At 33.7% G+C, this 23,727-nt stretch overlaps 2 protein-coding genes across 3 annotated transcripts; one reads left to right on the top strand and one right to left on the bottom strand.

Annotated features, from left to right (window-relative positions):
• The first annotated feature begins 6,557 nt into the window (after positions 1 to 6,557).
• On the top strand, positions 6,558 to 15,017 carry LOC116026062 (AUGMIN subunit 3). Its single transcript, XM_031267507.1, has 18 exons — positions 6,558 to 6,975; positions 7,792 to 7,828; positions 7,960 to 8,063; positions 8,217 to 8,412; positions 8,759 to 8,825; positions 9,306 to 9,409; positions 9,971 to 10,055; positions 10,297 to 10,351; positions 10,722 to 10,853; positions 11,329 to 11,398; positions 11,790 to 11,847; positions 11,952 to 12,007; positions 12,331 to 12,483; positions 13,095 to 13,206; positions 13,292 to 13,433; positions 13,550 to 13,625; positions 13,765 to 13,860; positions 14,572 to 15,017. Exons 1-18 carry the CDS (start codon positions 6,800 to 6,802, stop codon positions 14,701 to 14,703), a joined length of 1,851 nt encoding a protein of 616 aa, XP_031123367.1. The 5' UTR covers positions 6,558 to 6,799; the 3' UTR covers positions 14,704 to 15,017.
• Positions 15,018 to 18,207: 3,190 nt separating this feature from the next.
• Positions 18,208 to 21,023, bottom strand: LOC116026279. Of its 2 annotated transcripts, none has more exons than XM_031267759.1 (4): positions 20,947 to 21,023; positions 20,649 to 20,846; positions 20,364 to 20,564; positions 18,208 to 18,268 (listed from the first exon to the last, which is right to left on the bottom strand). In XM_031267759.1, exons 1-4 carry the CDS (start codon positions 20,956 to 20,958, stop codon positions 18,236 to 18,238), a joined length of 444 nt encoding a protein of 147 aa, XP_031123619.1. In that variant the 5' UTR covers positions 20,959 to 21,023; the 3' UTR covers positions 18,208 to 18,235. The 2 variants fall into 2 exon arrangements, with proteins under 2 accessions (XP_031123619.1, XP_031123618.1); XM_031267758.1 differs by lacking the exon at positions 18,208 to 18,268 and adding an exon at positions 19,177 to 19,636.
• Between the last annotated feature and the right edge of the window lie 2,704 nt (positions 21,024 to 23,727).

The raw sequence follows: 23,727 nt of genomic DNA, 5'->3' as shown, positions 1-23,727 counted from the left end.
AATCCTAAGAGCTTTTTTAGGGTTGTTTATTAGCTAGGGAAGTAATTAAAGAGCTTGTTTTAATTACCGACGAAGTAAGGAAAGACAGGTTATTAGAGCTTGTTAATAACCATAACCAATCTAGTAAAGAGTAAAGTTAGTTTGGCTTGCAAATCAATATCTGTCTTGTTAGAATTAAACTGATATGATTCCTTGGGTTGGATACCATTTGCCATTGACGTTTAGTTGATAATTATTTGCTATTTGATATTATTTTCTATTTTATTGTTGCTATTTAAGTTTCGATTCTCATTTCATTATTTATTAAATCTATTGCTAAAGATAAGTCTAACCAGTCTCTGTGGATACGACCTTACTCATCGCTATTACAATTCATAAGAGTAAGTATTTATTATTTGTTGGTTTCAAAATCAAAAACAGAAAAGGTCATTAGAAACATACCATAGGCACAACCCAAGCTTGAAGACTGCATAGGTTTAATATTGCAGTCTTCAAACCATAGCCTTAAAAAAAACACATTACAAACCTAGATAGTTTTCCCACACCCAACCACCACAAACCTAACACAAACTACATCTTTTCCAGCTTCACAACAATTTCCTTAGCCTTCTTTGAAGTTCCTCCAACCCGATCAAACTCATCAATGAGACAACGCTTTAGGGGAACATTAGCTTGTTCACTGCTGGAAGCCCCATCACTGTCACCCAAATCAACAATTTTATCCTTCTCCATTTCTTTATACATAGCATCCAGTCCACGACTTCCAGCACCATCACTCACAACCCCATCCTGAAAGAAAATATACCAGATCCAGAAAATTACACACAAAAACAATAGGAAAAAACCTCATAATTGTCTTCAAAATCCAACGAATCACCACCATTAGCAGCAACCAAATCACCTTCATTTCTATCAAATAAACCTGAACAGTGTTGTGTCAAGACTACCTCATCTTTACAGATTCTCAACACTGTAAAAGCTGAATAGTAATTGTCCACTTGTTCCTTTTTCATGACAATTTGAAACAACATAGACATCCCACGAAGAGCAGCTATTTTATTAGGAATAACATGAACACCCTAAAACAAATCAAATAACCCCAGCATATAAATAACTAATAAACAACTAATAATAATCACTATAATTATTAATTAGAAGTTTTTACCTCAGGATATTTGCCCCTTAATTCACCTGCTGACATACCTACCAAACTTTCACATTCACGGTCCCAAATAAGCATCGGTGCATCACCAGTATGATCAGCAACTCGAACTATCAATTTATACCTTAAAATGCCTTCATGCCAAGAATTTTTACAACCAACACAATACATCATACCACCACTTTCACTCAACTTTCTCTTGCATGAATTTGACTTGCAAGAAATATAATACCAATCCAACAAACTTTCCACACCAGTTATTGTGCCAGCAACCCAATAATCCCCCAACAATGCAAAGCAAAAAATAGATTGGACACTTAAAAAGGTATAAGCTACCTAAGTTAAGTAAACTAAAACAATACACTTAAATACCTCTTTCTTTTTATAGATGTCCTCAATAGAAGTAATGAACACATTAGTAGAATCAACACCATAAATGGGGAACCCAACAGCAAGCCTAGAAGCTGATTCAATACACCTTAGAGGGGTATAATCATCCCTGAAACTAAAAAGAACAAAAACAATAGCAAAAATCGGAATCAGAGTAGTTAAAAAGGTTAATGAACAAAAATAGAAATGCAAACTGACATGTTTTTGAAATTAACAAACTCCTTAGAGGTATGAGTGAAGAACAACTGAGTAGCATCAAACGAACTGCAAATGCGCACTTCACCATCTGAAAAAAAAAAGAGAAAGAGAATGAAGACAAATTTTAAAATTAGAAAACAGAAATAGGAATTAAGCTGTAAATTACATAATGAACACTCACTATCCATGAATTTAGCTCGGCAAAGCTGGATGATTAGTATCACTGGATCAACAACGGTAGAGTTGTAATAAGGAATTAGTTGATCAACATGCTCATCCCAAAGGGTACAATGAATCTGCCTTTTACTGAAAAAAACTGAGTTAGAACACTAAAAATATAACCTAGACTTCTGTGTCAATTAGATAATATAAAAAATAGAATTACCTAACATCTTCAAGAACAAAGTCAATTAGTCTTGTTTGTTTTCCACCAATCACTTTCTCCATTGGAGAGTAAACTTCCACTATTCGACCAATGACATCTATATAAACAGAAGCACAATATTAGACACTGAAAACTGAATATAGCAATACTAAAAAAATAGTAACAAAATCATATTAAGATGAGCTTTTCTAGGGTGTTACCAAATAAGACTTTTTCATCTATTCCTTGTTTTGAAAGGATACACTCGAAACTCTTGAAATGGAACATTATTTTGGGAAAGTTTATACGCTTATACTCCTTTACAGCAGTATCATGCTTGAACTTTATCATATAACGCAAAGTGCTTGTTTTATACTTGAAGAAGTTAGTTATGCATAGGAAATTTCGAATGCCATAAACTTGTCCCTCCTTGAACATATTCTTGTACTTGGAAACAATACCCTTAGGAATGTGCACATGAATAAACTGTCCCTATAGCAAATAAACAAAAAAAAATTAATAATAACAGATCAACAAAAAAAACAACACAAAATAATACATGTATGAATATCAAACCTCTTGATCATGAAAAATGCATTCTTTACTCCTAATGGACCTTTCTTGATTACTTTCAGTGATAAAATAACTCCTAACACACCTCAACCTTATGGCTTTAGTGGTCTACTGTGGATGTAGCTGAGCTGCAAGAATGAACTGCCCAGACATGTTGCAACAACCTTGAAGTGATCTCTTTTAGTTATTCTACAAACAGATGAAGTTTTTAAATTTTGGGATTCGGTTGCTAAGTGTTTGCTTACATATTTTGAGTTACATTATGCATGTATATATAGTGGTGGAAGTAAAATAGTAGAAGTCTACTACTGATTGTGGTAGACATTAAAAAAATAAAAAAAAAACAATAAAATAATAACATAAAAGTACAATGAACAGCATGCCCATACCCTTTCATTCAGAAAATCACACCACCTAAGCCCAATACCACACCAACTCCATAATAGGCCACTACCCTAATTGGACTCTTCAAAGATTCACTTGGATTCTACAAATAAACAGGCGGGAAATACACAGATTTCAAATGCAAGACTAGGCAGGAAATGGACCAAGTCAAAGGGAATTTGAAAAAAATAAATAAATAAAAACAAAAACGATGCCGTACTGAATTGCCTTTAAAAAAATTAAAATAAAATCATGAGTGAGAGAATTGAATTGCTTTAAATGACAACACTGCTCATTTGTTTACTTAAATGTTAATTGTAATATCTAAATCAGTACTTCAGAGCCCAACCCATACCAATTGACCACTTTCACACGCAACCTACCCACTTAGAGTACTAACTCTACAAAACAGCCCATTACCTACAATTCAGCCTACAATTACAAATTTAAAGAGGTGGGAATTTAAACAATTTGACTTGCATAACCGGTCAAACCAAAATAAAAATGCAAAGACACTTGGAGGTCATTCATTCGCTAGTTCCCGGCTCCCTTTATATATATAAAGATGTTGGCAAGTGTTTGTTATTTATAAGAAAAAATGTAATACTTATGAGGAAAAATGTAATACTTTTAAATCAAAATGTGAAAGTAATATTCTGCATTTAAATATGAAAAAAATTCCTAGAAAAATTATATGATCTCAATGTTAGAAAAAAAAATGTTTGAAGGAATTCTCTCTACACAGTGGAACAACGAGGAACAAGATTTCATACTATTGAAAAGAATTCATCATAGTATTGATTCATACTAAGTGGAGCAACCATGCTATTCTGAGTTTTTTCCACTTTTGGTCCTATAACTTTAGTGTTTCCGTCAATTTAGGTACACGACTTTCATTTTGCCACTTTTAGTCCTTGACTTTAATTTTTTTGCCACTTTTAGTCCTTGAGTTTGATTTTTTTTCCACTTTTAGTTCTTTCGGTCATCCGAGCAACAACTTTTAATCGAAATCAACAAATTGTTATGCCATTAAGGGTAAAAGTGTATTTTGATAAAGTTCTAAATATATTTATAAATAAAATAAGATAAAAAATAGGAAAAAGAAACGTTATTTGCTTGTTCTGCTTCGTTTTTTAAGCAACAACTTTTAATCGGAATCAATAAAATGTTGTTTTTTAAGCAACAACTTTTAATCGGAATCAATAAAATGTTGTGTCATAAGCAACAACTTTTAATCGGAATCAATAAAATGTTGTGTCATTAAGAACAACTTTTAATCGGAATCAATAAAATGTTGTGTCATTAAGTGTAACTTTTAATCGGAATCAATAAAATGTTGTGTCATTAAGTGTAAAATTGTCTATTGATAAATCTCTAAATACATTAAACGTTATTTACCCTTAATGGCATAACAATTTGTTGATTTCGATTAAAAGTTGTCGCTCGGATGGCCAAAAGGACTAAAAGTGGAAAAAAAAATCAAAGTCAAGGACTAAAAGTGGCAAAAAAATTAAAGTCAATGACTAAAAGTGGCAAAATGAAAGTCATGTACCTAAATTGACGGAAACACTAAAGTCATAGGACCAAAAGTGGAAAAAACTCATGCTATTCTCGTACAATTTTTGGCAGTAAATGGATTCATAAACACAAGCAGAACACAGAATTTCAAATAAGTAAATGGATTCATAAGTGAAATGCAATTTTAGCTAGACAATATAGAATTCCAAAACACACCTTATATTTCTGCAAATAAGTAAATGGATTCATGAACTTATATAATTCCACTCATAATACTCTGCAAATTTCATGAACAAAAGTAGAACACCATATAATTCTTATATCATATAGAAAAGGGAAAAACCTTATATCTTTGACACCCAAAATTTTTTTGCCCATTATCTCGTGTATGAGTGTATGACACAATGGCGCTTTTAACCCACAACGACAATAGATTGCTGGCTCATAATGGAGATTTGGTCTCAAAGAAGTCGATGAAAATGGCAACCCACTCTGACAGGAAGAAGACATTTCTTGGTGAGTAACTAAGAGAGTCTACAATTCGAAGAAGACGAGTGTAATGACTGATCGATTGAGCAAGTTCAGAATGCGAGAAAGATTAGAGAGCTTAACTATTCTGGCCTAGGTTGAAGAAAACGATGGATTTTTATGTCGCTGTTTCGAAGAGGAGAGATTGACGATAGGAGAAGACAAAGATGAGAAGAACAGTTCGACGGGAACAAAGATTAGGGCTTTAGTGCCTTTATTTTTTTTTAAATAAAAAAACAATTCCACTTAGGATAGATAGTGTCAAATTGAATCCATGTTGGCGACACCTAAGCATTAATCGGCAATATAGGGAACAAATGGACTTAATTGCATCTTTTTACCGGTTTATGGGACATATATGAAGCTTATTTTACTTAGGGGGGTTAATTGCACTATCAGGTTCACTTAGGAGGCTGATTTGACCCTTTTTTCATATATATATATATATATATATATATATATATATATACACATGTATATGTATATACGTATATATACATATATATGTATATGTATATACGTATATATACATATATATGTATATATACGTATATACATATACATATATATGTATATATACGTATATACATATATACACACACACACATATATATATATATATATATATATATATATATATATATATATATATATATATGATAGGAAATATACCTCGGGTATATGGCCCTGAATATTTGGTACGTAGACCGTATGCGAGTACGGGGCTACCCTTATAAAAGAAACTCTAGTCCTAGTTGAAGGGGACTTTTGGCTTTTTTCCCTTTCTCTTCTTCTCTCTAGAGATTACCCAAAAAGAATGCTCTCTCATCTCTCTCTAAACTATTGAAGAACAATGAATAAATGGATGGCTTTGGGCTAAATTCTCTTGTTGATTCTACCCTATACATATATTGCTATACATTCAACGCATACGAAACATACGAAACAATTTAGTTCTATCAATATATATATATATATAGGGGACGAGGAGGGTGGGGAAGGATATCCCCATCCCCAGTGGAAAATTTGTGAAAGTCCTCGTTCCCGTCTCCTATACCGCAATTTTTCTCCAGTCCCGTCCCTGAACCTGATGGGACGAGGATCCTCGACGGTGACGGGGCGCATTGCCATCCCTAACATGGTAGTTGGCTACAAAATGATCAATATGTTTTTTAATAATTTAAAACTCAAAATAAATTGCTACGGTTAACAAAATATATAAATAATGGATTGAAATTGTTACTTCAACGTAATTTAAGGCAAAATTTGTATAGGACTATAGAGTAATAATTCATGGATTGAGTTTATAATAATTTATTTATAACTAATGAATTTTCCCTGCATCACACATAAAACATACGGAGTAGTTAATTATTATAGTCAGTAAATCGTAATTACCACTATGTTTTGGGAGAAAGTAAAGGCAAAGGCAAAAGGGCTATTTTCCTCCCAGATTGTGAAATTCAAATTTGGTAAAGCTCATGAAAAAATCGCCCAATCGACTTTGGCCGGCGCCAAAAGCAGCTCTCACTCTCTCCTCCCTCAGCGAAAGGCCTATCAGTTTTGCAATGAAAATGGCCAAACTGTAACCGCTTCTGGGTCGGATCTGAAGCAACACCCACCCACTGCTTTGCTGAAGAGAGGCGGTGAATTAGCATAACAGTCGTAGTGAATAATCAAAGATGAGCGGTGCGCGTCTGTGCGCACTGCTGGGAGACTTGGGCTATGAAGCCCACCAATCGCTCGATCCCGACAGCTTCGAATGGCCATTCCAATATGACGATACCCGACCCATCCTCGATTGGCTTTGCTCGAGCCTCCGCCCTTCTAACGTTCTTTCGCCCTCCGAAGTTTCCCAGTGAAGTCCCCTTCCTTTTCTCACCTCTCTAATTACACTAGTTATTGCAAAACTCAGAAACTCAAATGCTAATCACACATTATTAATAAAATTTTCATTTTGATTACATACAGGAGTGTTAATTCACGCACTTGTTGCTTATGTACTCTTAATTTAATTCATTTTCTTGAAGCAATCTGGAATGATGCCATATCATGATAGTGATTGAGATTAGGGGTTTCACTCTAGATTTGGTTAGTATTATTGAGTAGTGATGCTGGGACAATGTATCGTGTTTTGTCTTTTCTTCTTTTATTTATTTTTGGTACATATTTGGGAGGGTATTGAACCTCAAACCCCTTTGTAGAGTTCCGGGCTGATAAAGTAGACACTTGGGGTTGTGGTCATAGCAAGAATGCATCTTTGTCTTGACTCCACTTCCCTTTCATCCCATTCTCCAATTTGGCATTTGTTCATGTGCTTGATCTAACTGATCCTTTTATAATTTCTTTGGGTTTACTGTTTCATTGCTTTATGCAATAATTCCACTTTCTGTTCTGAGCTTTGAACAACTTCAATTCTCAACATGATCACTAAATAGAGTTGCAAGTACCTTTGAAATGTGATCACTTGGTATGATGGCCACGACCAACACCCTTATAAATATGATGGTTATGTGAATCAAGAGTTAATGCTCTCATGGCATATATGCCATATAATATCAAAATTTGATTCCTTCATTTTCGTTATTGTGAGTTTCTGTTAGCTTTATGCCAACTTTATTCAAGATATACTAACAATTGCTTTTACCACTGATCTTTTTTCTTGGCTCATTAGATATGAACAATTTCTACAAGAAGGGAAGCTCTTGGAGGTATAATTGTCACATATTCCCTTTTGCTCCATTTTTGGCACTCGTTTTCTGATGCTTCTGGGATCAAGCAGATCTTCCCTTTTTTCTTTATCCTATTCCAATGTAGATTTTAATTTTAATTGGCTTAACAGGGGGAGGACTTAGACTTTGCTTATGATAGCATTTCAGCCTTCTCAACCAGGAGGGACAACCAAGAAGCAGTTTTTGGAAGTGAAGAAGGATTGAAAGACATAAGGTGATTGCCATTATATCTTCTTATGTTTACACTTGGAAGAAAAATGAAACCTTTGTGGCTTTGTCATGATTGTCAGTAAATTATGATCCAAGTTTCATTAATTTTGTTAATATTGCCAAAATGACAGCCTATGGGGCATGCTTCTTTGTTCAGGGATGCTACCGTAGCTTTGAAATCTGAAGCTTTGGAGTTGCAGAAACAGCTTAGGTGTTTGCAGTCTCAGTATGACATGCTCACTGGCCAGGCCTCATCATTAATTCAGGGAAGAAGGGCAAGAGTTGCTGCTTCATCTGTTGTTAATGGACAGCTGACCGCTATTGACGATAGCCTTTCAGCAAGGAATCTGGAGGTGCGACAAATTTAATAAAATATTCTTTATTAACTGATGGAACTGGCATGTATTCCTGTATACATGGCTATTCCTATTGGGAATTATCATTTTTTGTTTTGTTTTGTTTTGTTTTTTGTTTTTTGTTTTTTTTTTGTTTTTTGTTTTTTTTTGTTTTTTTTTTTTTTTTTTTTTTTTTTTTTTTTTTTTTTTTTTTTTTTTTTTTTTTTTTTTTTTTTTTTTTTTTTTTTTTTTTTTTTTTTTGTTTTTTTTTTGTTTTTTGTTTTTTTTTGCGAAGAATGTTTAAAGAAATAATCTGCTGATAGAAGTTATTGTATAAGATTTTAAATTGGTTTGCTATGTTTAGATGAATGCAGTTCTTGGAAGGATGGTTTCTACAGCTCAAGAATTGACACATTATCACTCAGGGGATGGTACTCTATGTCTTGTTTGATTGTCTAAAATTTTCTCATTGTCTATGGAATTTATCTGATGTGCATATGAAATAAAATTGAAGGTCTTTCCACGCATCCATAGATGTTCAGTTTGACAAATTAAATACTCCCTCTTTCCTTAAAAAAATGTCCTCATTATATTAGGATGCTAAAAAAAATTGTCCCTTTCTTTAAATACAACAACATTTATAACTTCATTACCCAAATTCTCTTTAAATAAGTATTTGAGATGCTTGTTACCTATACATTAAAGCTCAATTAAAAAATTCCTTGTACTCTTAAATGTACTGTGCATTTATCATGGACAAAAAAGAAAATATATCATGCATTAAATATATTTTCCTAAATTTCTGTGTCTAGTCAATGGGGACAAATTTCTAGTAGAGGATGGCATATGATTTTCTATTACCTACATGGCAAGGATCACCTGAAATGTATATTATTATTTTTTTATTGCAGAGGATGGTATATACTTGGCTTATTCTGATTTCCATCAATATTTGGTTGTGGATGCCTCATGTATAAAGGAGCTAAACCAATGGTTTACCAAGCATCTGGACACGGTAAATCTGTTAGCCAGTTACATTACTAACTTTTCCTCTCATAATGTTATCTTTTTTATCTGTTAACCTCCCTCACATTATTTGAATTGAAATAGAAGTTTGTGTAAAATGTTAACTTTTAGTCTCATAATGTTATCTTTTTCCCTCTGTTGCCTCCCTCATAGTATTTGAATTGAAATAGAAGTTTGCGTAAATTGTTATTGGGTCTGAATTAAAGGAAATTTCCTTACACATCATTTTGGTCAAAACATGGGTCTAAATTAACTGAAGTTCCCTTACACATCATTTTGGTCAAAACATATTATTTTGGTTTCTTTTCTTATGTTTATAATACATGCTCATCACCCAGTGATAGGCACCTTAGAAACAAGATTAGCATGTACAAACCAAAAACAAGATTAGCATGTACAGACCAAAATGATACCTTTATTTTGTGCAGTGTCACACTGTCACTTTATTTCTTTGAATTTCTTTCTTTTGCTCTATGTAGATATGAGATGATAGTTAAGCAGTCAATAACTTCTCTTTCTTGTTTGGGTATTGTGATGCCACTTCATCTAGGGTCCTTACAGATTAGTTGCTGAGGAGGGGAAATCTAAATGTTCATGGGTCAGCCTAAATGATATATCAAACGTTTTATTACAAGGTATTATTCTTTATGTCTTGGTCTATTTTCTCTCTGGTTGTAAGCTTTTGCTTTCATATTACTTCATATCATTTTTAGGGTACTTAAGGTGGAATGTTTAAACTAAAATGGCCTGGTCCTAACTAACAAGTAGTCACTTGCCTGGCAATTCACACAATCATTTCCTTGGAATTCAGAAAAGCTTCTGTTTTTGGCTGTTTCTGAATGTTTTTATACTTACCTTGTTTCTTTGATGTGGCAGATTTAGAAAAGTCCCACCATCAGCGTGTTTCGGAATTGCAGCGTCTTCGCTCCATGTATGTTCTACTTCTCATGGACTTTCTGATGTTCTCGAGTAAATTTATACTGTGATGACTTCATAAAATTAGACTTTGGAATTGTTCCATTTTCTGATAAAATATTTTGATAGTTGGATCCTTTTGGACTTAAAAATTGAGGCAATAATATTTTGAAGAAAATTATATATTGGCTTATATTCAAATGCTTGACCTTAAATTGAAGTCTGCAATCCAAGAGCTATATTGAGCATCAATCCCAAGCTGTGTGATTTGATAAAACCACTGGACCACAATTAAATAAACCCAAACCACATTCTAATTACTTGACTTTAGACTTTGCAAGGAATGTTGATTTACCTTGGCTTATGGCTGGCTAATTTTGTGATAGATTTGGTACAAGCGAGAGGCAGTGGATAGAAGCTCAAGTAGAGAATGCTAAGCAACAAGCTATTCTAACTACACTGAAGACTCAAGTTACATCAGATGAAGCTCACATTCATCTTGACCTTCATTCTCTTCGGTACAATTCTTATGCTTTTCTTTATTCTAAATATTCATGATAGCATTTGTTTGTTTTTTCCTTCTTTTTCTAATAAAGAAGGCAAGAAGGCATATATGTATGTATATGTTTATTGTGTTGGTTTGATTTAGGGACTTAGGGTTTAGGGTTTAGGATTTAGTGCTGTGCCCGGCCATCATGTTTATGATTTATATTTTGAGAACTCATCTACTGGATATGTGGTTCAGGATTAGCCCTGTGGGAGGTTAAGCCCCAGCCATTTGGCCTGAGTTCAAATCTCATATCATCCATTTCCTCTGTAAATTCTCCATGAGATACTTGTTAGGTCCAATTGAAATCTGCACCTCTAATCTTGTCAAAAATTGAGAACTGACATACTAGTATCTAGTGCCGCCAGTGTACAAATTGGAGATAATTCAACCTTTCCATGTAACTTTTTGCTGCTACTGTGTAATAGATTTTGTTTATCGTTTAGGAGAAAGCATGCTGAACTAGTTGGAGAACTTTCAAGCCTATATCGTAACGAAGAAAAGCTACTCTCTGAGGTTTGTATTTTATAGATGTTAACAAACTGTCCATATCAAGTGTGCAGTGTGCTGTTCATATTTTCAACAATTATATTGTCCTACATGCTTGAGAGGGTGGGGATTGGCGGTGGTTACTTTTTCCCATTTCTTGTTTACTGTTAGAGTGTTAGGAACCTGCCAACTACTGCTGTGTGCTTGTAAAAAGCTCTGTGCTCTCAGCTATTGTCGCTCGTGCATGTTGTCTCTGATGTTTGCATAGACACTTTGTTTTTTTTAATTCACAAGAATTGTTGAAGAACACAATTCAAGCTTTTTCTTTGTTAAATTTGTGATATTGTGTAATGCATGGTTTGGAATTTTAACACTGGATCAAACTTTGGTTACTTCCCTACTGTGATTCATCTTTCAGACAATTCCTGATCTGTGTTCTGAGCTGGCTCAGCTACAAGATACATACATTTTGCAAGGTACTATTAGTCATTCTTTAGATTTTCTTGTGGTCGTGAAATAATGGTATTTCGAAATGATGTCCTTATAAATTTATAATATTATCTTTGCTGGAATGTTTTAGGAGATTATGATCTAAAGGTCATGCGCCAGGAATTGTATATCAATCGGCAAAAGATGGTATGCTCAGTACATGGAAAATGTTTTCCTTGTCCCTAAATATAAACAGCAATGTCCATTGTCCAACTTCTGGTTCTTAGATTATATTATTTCTTTTACACTGTTTACTGTTCAAATTTGGATTAAGAGTTAAAAGATTCACACCTGGAATATTTTGGTATCAACTTAAGTTGTACTCAAAGACAGCGAAGGGAATATGGAGTTTATAGGGAATTTTGTATTCAATATTTGGCAGAGACTTGATTTATTACTTGTTTTCATGCATTTAGATGTGTTTATATTTTCCTATCCTTACGGTTATGTTATGATATATGATTTTGCAGTTCATAAGCCATCTAGTTAATCTACTTTCAAGGCATCAGTTTTTGAAAATGTCATGCCAGCTGGAAAAGAAGACTATGCTTGGGGCATACTCATTGCTTAAAGTTATTGAGTCAGAGCTGCAGGGATACCTATCAGCAACCCAAGGCCGAGTGGTAAATAAACACCTTCCTACATCATTTGCTTTGCCCTTTCGTTACCAAGTTATTAATAAATTCAAATCAAGGCACTTAAAGCTTTTGGGGTTGAGAGGGAGGGGGAGGGGGAGTATATGTAGTTTTCCAGTTATATTACTAGACTTTCATATAAATGATTGTGAAGAAATCAATTTTTGGAAATGGGGTTTAACCTGACTTTTGACTTTTCTAGTTTGGGAGGGAGTAAAATATATACAGTAGTATTGTAATGAATTTACATGGTAACAGTTTATAGTGACTGGTGATTTATAAATAATTGGAAATTTCAAGGGTATACCTGGGGGCCGAATTGGAATTAACCCTATAATTTTAAATTTTAATAGATACATATGTGAATTCTCTATGAGTTTTGAATATGCAAGCTCAATTAAATTTATGCATTGATGTTTTTAATAAAGAGGTGGATTTAAAACTTGATTTTGCTGAGTTTGGAAACAAGTTCCCGTAATTACTGTTTATGCCCTGAAATATACTATATATAACTGTTTAGAGAACAGTTTGATGAACCAGTAGAAAAATTTTATAGTTGGCTTGCTGTAGATTACACAAACTATTTCATTTGATTTTAGGAGCGGTGTATGGCATTGATTCAAGCTGCATCTGATGTTCAAGAACAAGGGGCTGTGGATGATCGTGACACTTTTCTTCATGGTGTTAGAGACCTTTTAAGCATTTACTCAAGTAATCACTCTCGCAATCAACATACATAATGCAATGATGCTTTCTTTTTCGAGTTGTATTTTTTATAGTTTGTTTCTTTGTTTAGATGCTCAAGCTGGTTTATCAACATATGTTTCTGCACCGGGCATTATTCAGCAGATATCTAGCCTTCGTTCGGACCTAATGACATTACAGTACGATCTTGAGCATACCCTTCCAGAGGACAGATATAAATGTATAAACAAACTGTAAGTTGATTACCGTCTTTATCTTCTAGTTATGAATGCAATTTTTCCAAGACATGATGCATGGAATGTCAATCCACATCAAACATCTTCTGACTTTCTTCGTTGTTGCATGCTAGGTGCACTCTTGTCCAGAGTTTACAGCAACTATTATTTGCATCATCAACAACAGCTCAACCAATATTGACTCCAAGGGTATTCTGTTTCTATTTGTGCTTTTTGATTTTTCCGTTTGGCTCGTTGTCTGTATTATATTAAAATCAGGTTTCAAATTTAATTGCTGTCTCTAGCATTATGCAACCCCCTCGAATTGATGATTTTGTAATCCTTGCAGACATTAATGAAGGAGCTTGATGAAATGGAGAAGGCTAATGCAAAACTCTCAACTGCAGTTGAAGAAGTGACTCATGAGCACTGGAAGAAGAATGAGGTAACCTTCTTTGCTTCGCACAATGCTGTTATAATCTAAGAATGGGCGAGGGTCACTCAGCTGGGCTTATAATGCACATGGGCCAAACCACACTAAAGATTGAATCCAATCAATTAGCTAGTCTAATCTATAGCCTTATAAACCCATATGTTCTGTGGACGGCAAATTATTCTGTGGACCCGGGTCTAAAATACACAATTTACATACTGAATATTTACATATTGAATATTTAGTATGTAAATTGTGATGGGTCCACCTTGTAAGGAGGGCCCGGGTCCATGGTATAACTATCATATGTGGACCGAACAGGCTCAAATACCATGTTTTAATCTAAGAATGGGCCAGGGTCACTCAACTGGGCTATAATGCACATGGGCCAAACCACATTAAAAGATTGAATCTAATCAATTAGTTAATCTAACCTATATAGCCTTATAAATCTATATGTTCTCTCTTAATTTATCAACGTGGGACTCTTAACAAATGCCGTCATTGTCATCTCAATACATGCACTGCTTTTCATGACTACAGTTAGAATTTTCTCTTTATCGTCCAAGTTACATTGTGTTATTAGCTCCTAATGGCATGTTACACAAGTGTGATTACAAGTGTTCGTTTAATACAATCTCTAATATTTCATAAAGTGTAACCTACCAATTTTATTCATTTATCGTACATGGCAACTCTCGTCACTCCTCTTGTCTCTCACAGATTGTGAAACACCATAAAGAGGAGGTGGCACTTCAAAGGCGGGTGTTTGTAGATTTCTTCTGCAATCCCGAACGCTTGAGAAACCAAGTCAGGGAGCTCACTGCTCGGGTTAGGGCGTTGCAAGCATCGTAGGATCTTCAAACTGCTGATGTTTTGGTGTGTGAATTGTTGCCAGCCAGCTAAGGTTGTTTTGTTTTTTCTTGTATATGATGTATGATGTTAACTACTTGTATTCCCCTCAGGACATATAATTTGTATTAGTACACTCTATCCAACTGGATTGTGGATTATTCATTGATTGAGTAGTGCTTGTTTTTGCATAATGTGTACCAAAAGTGAAAAAAGTGAAAAATGGCAGTTTCAGTTTCAGTTTGATCTGGACAGTTCAGGGATTCTTTGTAACAGCTCGAAGATAATAAGATTTAGCAGAGGTTGTGATTTTGGCAGATTCATAGTTGAGATACGCCAAGACTAGTAACCAAGAAAAGGGATGAAATATTCAGATTCAGTAATGTTCTATTCCGCCATATCGCACTCATACTTTTTGTGGAATCCCAAAAAGTGCTAAAAAGAAATAGAATGTTGGCACCTGAAAAGCTTCACAATACTTACATGCATGTGCAACAGTTCAAATTTATTTTTTACTCCGTATTTTTCAATTATAGCGTTTGATGTTTTTTTTTTTGTTTTTTTTTTGTTTTTTTATTTTTTTATCATAGTGAGACTAATTTGAATTTAAGACATCTTCAATAGTAGTGATTTTTTTTTTTTTGAGATTTTTGAAGTGCCAATTATGAGAAAGAAGAGAGAGAAAAAGGAAGAAAGAAAGTAAATAAATTCTATTTGACGGAAAAAAATAGAAAGCTGCTTATGCGCCAGCGAGCATGGTCTGTGCATGCACATAGAGTTAAGCCAGGTCTGTGCATGCACATAGAGTTAAGCCATGTACATATAGAGTTAAACATTTTTTCTCTCCTGGCGTGCCCCATAAAAATCAACATTGCAAGAGGAAAAATCAATTTCCACATTTCTTAAAAATCAAACTTTAATTTTTACTATTTCAAAGACCATGTAAAAACCTCTATTGGGGATGGTCTTAGTGTAGGTTGCAGTTGTAAATTTAAAGCGAATGGTATTTTGTTTTGTTTTGTTTTGTTTTTTTTTTTGGTTTTCAAGCCATTTCCACCTTTTGTTAATTTTTGTTATTGTTATCTACACTGAAGATTAACCCTCGTTTCCCTGAAGAAGACGAACTACTACAAACCCTGGTGGCACCAAAAGGTGGCTTTTGGAGGCCATGGTTCTTGATCTATTTAGGATAATTCATTTGAATAAATTACACTTAGAGTTTCAACTCGCCTCAATTGTTTGAACTGTTTTAATTTCATCGCTATTGCTATTGACCTTCGTTCATATCTTTCTCGGTTGAATGGGAGAGGCAAGCAAAATGTCAATTGTTATACCTACAATAGACCATGGTCCTCCTTGCATTGTAGATTTTGGTTAAAAAATTATGTGTATACAATTAATATATTATGTGTTTTCAGTTAATAAATTATGTATTTGTAAATAAAGTGAAAACGCATAATTTGTTAACTATAGACACATTAGGTGTGCATGCAATTAACATATTTTGTGCATTTAGTTAACATGTTATATGCTTGTAGTTAATATATTATGTGTCGGGACTGGACTTGACTCGACTTATGCCCACATCTCATTCTGGACTGGACTTGACTTTCGTCTCGTCATCGATTCGAACTCGTGAGTCACCTATCCCGTGACTGTCGTAAATCAAGCACGCTTAAGCACAAAATTTTTTGACTAAGTGTCATATCCTACTTAAAACCAATCGGGGATAAGTATATGGACATTAACCATTTTACCAATATCTCTCCATGGTAAGCCACAACGTTACGTCTTAAATTGAACAAGAACTGAACTTGGCCAACCTGACCGACGCCCAACAATAATATGTTAACTACAGACACATAATCTAGATGTTATTTTAGACCGGTATCCACAATGCAAGTTGGACCCTAATCCATGGCATAATTTGCCGCAAAATGTCTTTCTTGGCTTCAAATTTATACTACTAGCTAGGTGTGTGATTTGTCCAATCTATATAAGTAATATAACACAACACTTCTATACAATCCTCAAAAAAAAAAAAAAAAGAAGAAAAAAACATTAAAAGAAATGTTGTAATATTCTTCATATCATCTCAACACTTTCTTTTTTGGGTAGAATCCCAAGAAGTGCTAAAAATAATAGAACGTGGGCGCCATAAAAAGGTTGGCATTGCCAGAATATATATGCATCTATATATCATGTATGCAAGAGAGCATAGATATGCATAGTTAACTTCATGTACTGTATTGCGCAGTTGTAAAGAAGAAAAAAGTAAAATATATATATAGGAATTGCAGAACGAATGAAGGAGAATTACTGTATCCAAACGACAGCGACAACTCCTATTTTGCTTCACCCAAAGTTCAATTCTCCAAAAAACACAAACAAAACTCCCAAAAAGCAGATTCTTATTGTGCTTTCATATTCATATTTTCTCCGAAACAATATTAAGGAAACAGGGCCTCCAAACAAACGTTTTTGTTTGAGTGGTTGAACAACAACCCCACCTTTTAGGTGTCATCCTTTAATCATTAATACATAGCCAACTAAAAGCAATTGCATCAACAAGCTACTAAGGCTGCATTCTTTAATTTGATCACTTTTTTCACAATCAGATCAAGGGGTCAAAATGTACAAGTTTATGTTGTTGTGAAGGGCCAAGCTTCTTATGCTCAGATTACACCTCTGTCGCTTTCCTAGAGGGAATATTACATGATCGAACTCGAGTGGTGGGGTATTGACTCTTTGGGTTGCAATAGATAGAGAAAGTATATAGAACAAATATTACTTTGTAATAGAAGTCGTAATTGAAAAAAATGTTAAGTGAGTGAAGAGATAGGTATAGTATTTCCAGAGCTCTATCACTCTAATATAATGACCGATCCCGCAACAAGGGTGACAATAGGATTATAGGAGTATGACATTTGCAAAAATTTAAAACAAATCATATATTCACTCATACTAATAAATAATTGTGAGACAAAAATTGCAATATTGACACTATATATTTATATATTTTAAAAAACAAACAAAATTACAATTTCATGACTCACGTTAACATGTTTGGTTCATTGAATAGATTGAGAATAGAATAATATTTTTGGGAATAAAAAAAAATTTAGGCTCTTGATGTTGATAGATTAATAAATTTTAGTGCGATATGAACTATAGCGAGTACTACAATAATCAGGTTAAATTACCATATGGACTATGACCATTCTCAAAATTATTATCCATATCCATACGTTTTGTTTTATTTCAGTTAGGATAATTAAGCATTATGTGTTATAATTAATCATGACTGCAAACAAACATATAGATAAAAATGCATAAATAAAATTGAGACATCAAGATTTTAACATAGTTGAACCTACAAGACCATAGCCTAGAATGAAGTTCAATTCACTATACATTTTTAATTACATAAAACACTAAAACTTATACAAGCAAGTACGAAATATGAACACTTGTCCTTTTATGTAACTGGAAATTGCGAACATGACTCTCTCGTGTTGCAAGATCTCTATTTCCTTTAGATGCATCTCCCGTGTGTAGAGGTGAATTCCTGTTCAAAAAGATTGGTAACCAATTTCCTCAATGTTAGATTGTAGTCTCTGTTGCAATATGTAAAAATCTCTTGAGTGACATATTGTTTAATCCCTTGTCAGAATGATAGAATTTCGCCCACCACAGTTCTCAAAGTATAGTAGTCATATGAACCTGACTATTTCCTTGTATAATTGAATATTAAAACTTCCAAGTATAACAAGAAACATAGAAGGAAACTTGGTAGATTCTCTAGTTTGAGTTCAACAAAATTTTCGAACACCTTACCATTCAAATATGAGAATGGTTTCTTCTAGAAAGATGTAGTCATTTGAGTTACCTTTCCAATACAAATATTACACTAACACATTGTTTAGTAATTCATTTTATTTTCGAGAATAATATTCCCGAGAATGAGCTATTCCCCTTACAAAGAAAATAACTATTCTAAAATAACGGCAGGTGCCTAATCCCAAGTTCTTGGGAATAGCTTCTATTTTTTTTTTGTAATATAATAATAATAATTATTATTTAATTAATACATTATTATTATTTATTATGAGTAATTCAATCTTTTAAATGCCTATTATTACAATGTAGTATCTGTTCACTTTCTCAACTTATTAAACTACAAAGAGTCAATGTCTTCACAGTTATACAGCTTGACCACAAAGTGTTTGGCGTTTATTATTATTTATTTACTTTAGACAGAACACAAGATATAATTTGCAAAACAAAAACAATATTTATAAAACTTCCCAATAGTTGATAGTTGGTAAAAGTATGCAGAGTGGAAAATGATATGAAAAGTTGATATTCATTAAACACAAAAAGCAGGGCAGGCCGGTAACCTAATTATACCATAAAACATAAGAGTGGCAATAAATTATTGAATGAAAGATTAGTGTGTGGGCAATAAAAGCTGAGTAAAGAAAGCTTGAAACAGCACAGCAGTCTATAAGGCAAAAAAACTGCAGAGAGCCATAATTACAACAACCACTAGGGGATGAGAAACAACCTTTCATTTACTATTCATCACAAGAAACTCCATCAACTTTTCTCTGCTACATTCACCCCCAAACTGTTCCTTTCAAACTTTCTCTCACATTACTACTACATACTGAGATAGCCATATATATATATATAATAACTAAGCAAAACATTAGTATCAACTTCCAACAAAAATTACACACTTTTGAGTCCATCACCATCATTATGGCCATCATTATTTTAATAATGATGAAAACCATCCTGTCTGGTTTCCCCTGCACCATCAATTCTTGAAACTGTACATCTCTAATCTCTTTCACCCCCACCCTTCCCTTCTGCTTCATCATGCACAAGAAGAAGGTCGCAGGCAGCTTAACAGAAATCCCCATACCCTCCTCTGCAATATTTAGTAATTGGAGTTGTTCAAAATTATATAACGGTTTCCATAAAAAAGTCACATGTTTGAATGTCATCCCATCCCAGTTCAAGATTAGCTTATGAGATATTATAAATAAGTTAGAGTGTACTTAATAAATAAATAAATAACGACCTCATAGGTCCTAGAAAGCCAATCTAGGAATAAAATAAGGAAAATACTACTTGGAATTCCTACTTATACTCCCTGCTTCTACTCCGTCACTACTCCCTCACACAAAAAAGTGAGGTTGACATTTTTCTTAGACCCACAGGATATAACCTATCATATTTTGCCAGTGAGGGAGTAAAAGTGAGGTAGTATAAAATGGGAATTCATGTAATATAACTCATAAAATAATACCCTTTCGTCTCATTTTGTGTCTGGTAGTTAATGTTTGATTTTTCATAATATTAAGAATAGTATTAGTATACAAAATTTATATATTTAGAAACTACATCAAAAATATTATTTAACACAAAAAATCAAATTTAGAAATAAGTAAAAAGTACTATAAAAAAGAAGACGGATAAAATGGGACACATGGTGTATTAAAGTAGGCAGAGAAATATTATGTATTGTAGTAATATTTTTTTTTTATGTGATGAGGGAACTTAGGTCACTATTGGAGGTGTATATTAAAAATTCTGTTTTGTGACCTTAGTAAGGGACTAAATTGAAGGATAGATTTTGATAATGGGGTGGTTACCTGTTTGGGCTTAGAGTAGAGGAGGTCGGGAGAAATCTTGTAGAGATCTTCGTCGACGGCCTTGGGTGCGCGTTTGGGCGGAGGAGGAGGAGGCGGCGCGTTATCGCAATCGCAGTCGCAGACCACCCATGCATCTTTTCTTCCCTCTAGGCCTTTCCCTCCGCCGCCGCCTCCTACATTGTTGTACGATTGGGCTTTTCCCTGTTCACACCACAAAATTTTCAGAAACTCGAACCCATCCAAAACCACAAATTTAAAAAGTTGTGGGGAGGCACATTGCATTACCTTACGGCGGGGAACAACAATCATGGCGGGAGTGAGGATGTGGTTGTCGTAGAGATCGCCGGCGACGTACAAATCCCCGCGCAGGCCGGCGTGGGTGGCGGATTCGAAGCACTGGGTGAAGGGGATGGGGAAGTCTTGGTTACAGTCCCAGTTCCCAAACGCCGGGACATGCCTCTTCCGAGTCAAGTAGCTGTAGTCCTGTTTGTTATGCCGCCGCCGCAGAAGATCAGAGAATATTAGAGCTAGTGATAACGAAGAAATTAAAAGATGAAAGTGGAAAACAGAGTAGTTTGCTTACAGATACATCCATGGCTGCGCTGCTGGGCAATCGAAGGTGGGGGAGAAGGGAGAATGTGCTAGTGGATGGGATTTGAATGTTAGATAGAGCGAGAAGCAATGGGAGTGGGGGTTTTAAAGAAGGGCAGAGAGAGGGAGCTGACGCCCTGACTCTACACGGTACAATTATATTTTTAATACAAGTACGGAGTAGCCACTTTCAATCAAGGCAACTAAGACAAGCCTCCCTCACTATCCTTGCAGATTTAGTTCACTGATTCAGTAAATAATATTTGAGATAAAAGATTAGGGTTTAAAATTGATAGCTACAGTTCTTATGGGCGCCACTAATTTAGTCTGATTTGCTGAACCACTAAATCAGTGATTTATATTTTTCCAAATGTTCTGTTGGAGTCTTTGAGGTTGGGGATTCAATCTTTTGGGACAAGAATGTATATAGTTAAGAGTATATTTTGAATTTGTCCCCCTATCAAAGAGGAGGTAAATCAGTCAATGTTGAATTGAATTCATAACCTGTTTGACTAAAAGAAAGTTTAAAGTAGTAAATATTTTGTGGTCTAGTGACACCCAGTTGCACTCCCATATGAAATGGGGTGGGTTTGAGTCTCAATTAAGGCGATATTAACTTTTGTGATTCAATAGATTTTGAACAAATACTACATTGTAACAGAGTCAATAATACCTAAAAAGAAATCCAACTAAAATCACACACTTAGATGCGCAGGGTTATTAAAATGGAAGAGATCCTCATATCATCTACACTCCCATAAATAATACATTTTTTTTTAGTACTACTGACTCTGTTACAATGTAGTATCTGTTCATAGTTACTTTCTCAACCTACTGAAGCACAAAGAGTCAACAGTTGCCTCCACTGAGACTTGAACTGAACCCACTTCCATCATCCATGTGAGAGTGTTAACCGAGACACCGGGTGCCACTAGACCACAAGGTCATTGGCCCCATAAATAATACCTAGTGGCACACTCATTCACAAAATATATACACTTAAAATGCAATAACATTCCAAAGTTTGACTTATTCAATGCTCGTTAATGTTTTTCATTCTCATCAATCTCTTACATGAATCAAACAGGTAAGATTTAACTTAAAAACAGTTTTAATCAGTAAATATTTCAAATCAAATCTAACTTAATTAAACAGTAAATCAATTGATTCTGATCCATTTGATCAAATAATGTTTTGATTTATTTTTATTCAATACAATGAATAATACTATACAAATTAAAGTAGTAAACAATTAGCACATAATTAGATCACCAAACTCAACTAGTGTCTATTATTAACAAGACATGGAGTGAAAATTAAGAGCGTAGGTTTGGTTTAACTTTGTGTTGAGGGTGGGTGTGTGTTAAAGGCAAAAAGTAGTAGTAGTAGTAGACTAGTAGGGTTGTAAATGAATATTTTATATATTGATACTGTGTGGGGGTAAAGTGTGAGGATCAAAAGAGATATACGCCAAATTATTAGTCGTAACAACTACAGTAACAGTACTATAGCCACAAGTGATGATATAATGAAGAAAAAGTTGATGAAGTAGTGAAGAAAGCAAAATAGTAGTAGTAAAGAAATTGGATCCGAGAAGTTAAGGGGTGTTTGGTTTACAATGAAATTTAGGTAATTTATATCATGGATCAAGGTCTACATATTATTATGGACCCAGCTGGATTAAAAAGATGAGGTACAAAATTCATGCTCGTAAGGTATAAAATTTCATAATACAAGACACATACACATGTTATATATTTACTTATTTTTCAAATATGATTTAGAAACATAATTTGTGTTTATAGGCATAAAATTTTACAACGTAAGACACATAAATTCATAATATAAGACATAGTTACTCCGTACTAATTTGTTCCAGTTACATAATTCATACCCATATGGTAATAATTTCATAATGCAAAACACAACAAATTATAACACAAACACATGAACCAGGATCCATAGTGCAGTGTGAACCGTAGTCCATGGTAACGATTGTGAAATTCAGCAGAGGTAGAATGGAAAACAGCATCAGCTATTATCTATTAGACTATATGTCATTATAACCACATTCTCACCATTATCTACTTACATATTTATTCATTACTATGATTACATTTATTATCATCTTCTTTTACTTATCATTATCTTCTATCTTTTCTATTTACATTATTTATTTAAACATAACTTATTTGATTATGCTTAAAATTATACATCATTCACATTATCTAAATTAAAAATTGAAATCTATACCACGCTTTATATTTTGATTGAACTCAATTGATTATTGGTTTTGGTCCAGATATTAGATATCGAAATTTCACACATATATTACTATATTAGAATTCAAAATAAAAATTATATATTACATACATGTCATTCAAATGAATATTTCCAAACATATTTTAAATATTAGCTCAAAAAATATTAATATTATCTAAACTAAATTTTTTTGTGAGCTTAATAGGTTATTGGTTCAAATATATTTTTATTTATGTTGTATACATATATAAATTTGGTCCGGATATCAAATGTTTTTTTTTTTTTAACATATTGGACTTCAAAGTAAAATATATATTTATTCTATTTAAACCAAATATATCTTAAAATAATTTAAATATAAGGTCTAAAAATAACTCAAAATTAAACTTATTGTTAATTTTTTAACGTTAATTTGAAAAAATAAGTGTTAGTAAACAAGTTTTCTAAACAGAAAACAGAGAATGAAAATTGAAAAATTGAAAAATAGAAAACAGAAAATAGTTTTATATTA

Source organism: Ipomoea triloba, chromosome 7 (genome assembly GCF_003576645.1).
Source record: "Ipomoea triloba cultivar NCNSP0323 chromosome 7, ASM357664v1".
In the NCBI taxonomy this organism is placed as follows: Eukaryota; Viridiplantae; Streptophyta; class Magnoliopsida; order Solanales; family Convolvulaceae; genus Ipomoea; species Ipomoea triloba.
Note: the sequence above shows the minus strand (reverse complement) of the source record. Positions and strands in the feature narration are given on the sequence as shown.

What these genes read in the sequence shown, in the direction of transcription:
- LOC116026062 (XM_031267507.1), top strand. Translation starts at nt 6,800, where the DNA reads ATGAGCGGTGCGCGTCTGTGCGCACTGCTGGGAGACTTGGGCTATGAA. An exon ending in TCGCCCTCCGAAGTTTCCCA is followed by an intron (nt 6,976 to 7,791) that starts GTGAAGTCCCCT and finishes TTGGCTCATTAG; the next exon opens with ATATGAACAATTTCTACAAG. An exon ending in AGATACATACATTTTGCAAG is followed by an intron (nt 11,848 to 11,951) that starts GTACTATTAGTC and finishes GGAATGTTTTAG; the next exon opens with GAGATTATGATCTAAAGGTC.
- LOC116026279 (XM_031267758.1), bottom strand. An exon ending in TTGTTGTTCCCCGCCGTAAG is followed by an intron (nt 20,565 to 20,648) that starts GTAATGCAATGT and finishes TGGTGTGAACAG; the next exon opens with GGAAAAGCCCAATCGTACAA. An exon ending in TCTACTCTAAGCCCAAACAG is followed by an intron (nt 19,637 to 20,363) that starts GTAACCACCCCA and finishes TAAATATTGCAG; the next exon opens with AGGAGGGTATGGGGATTTCT.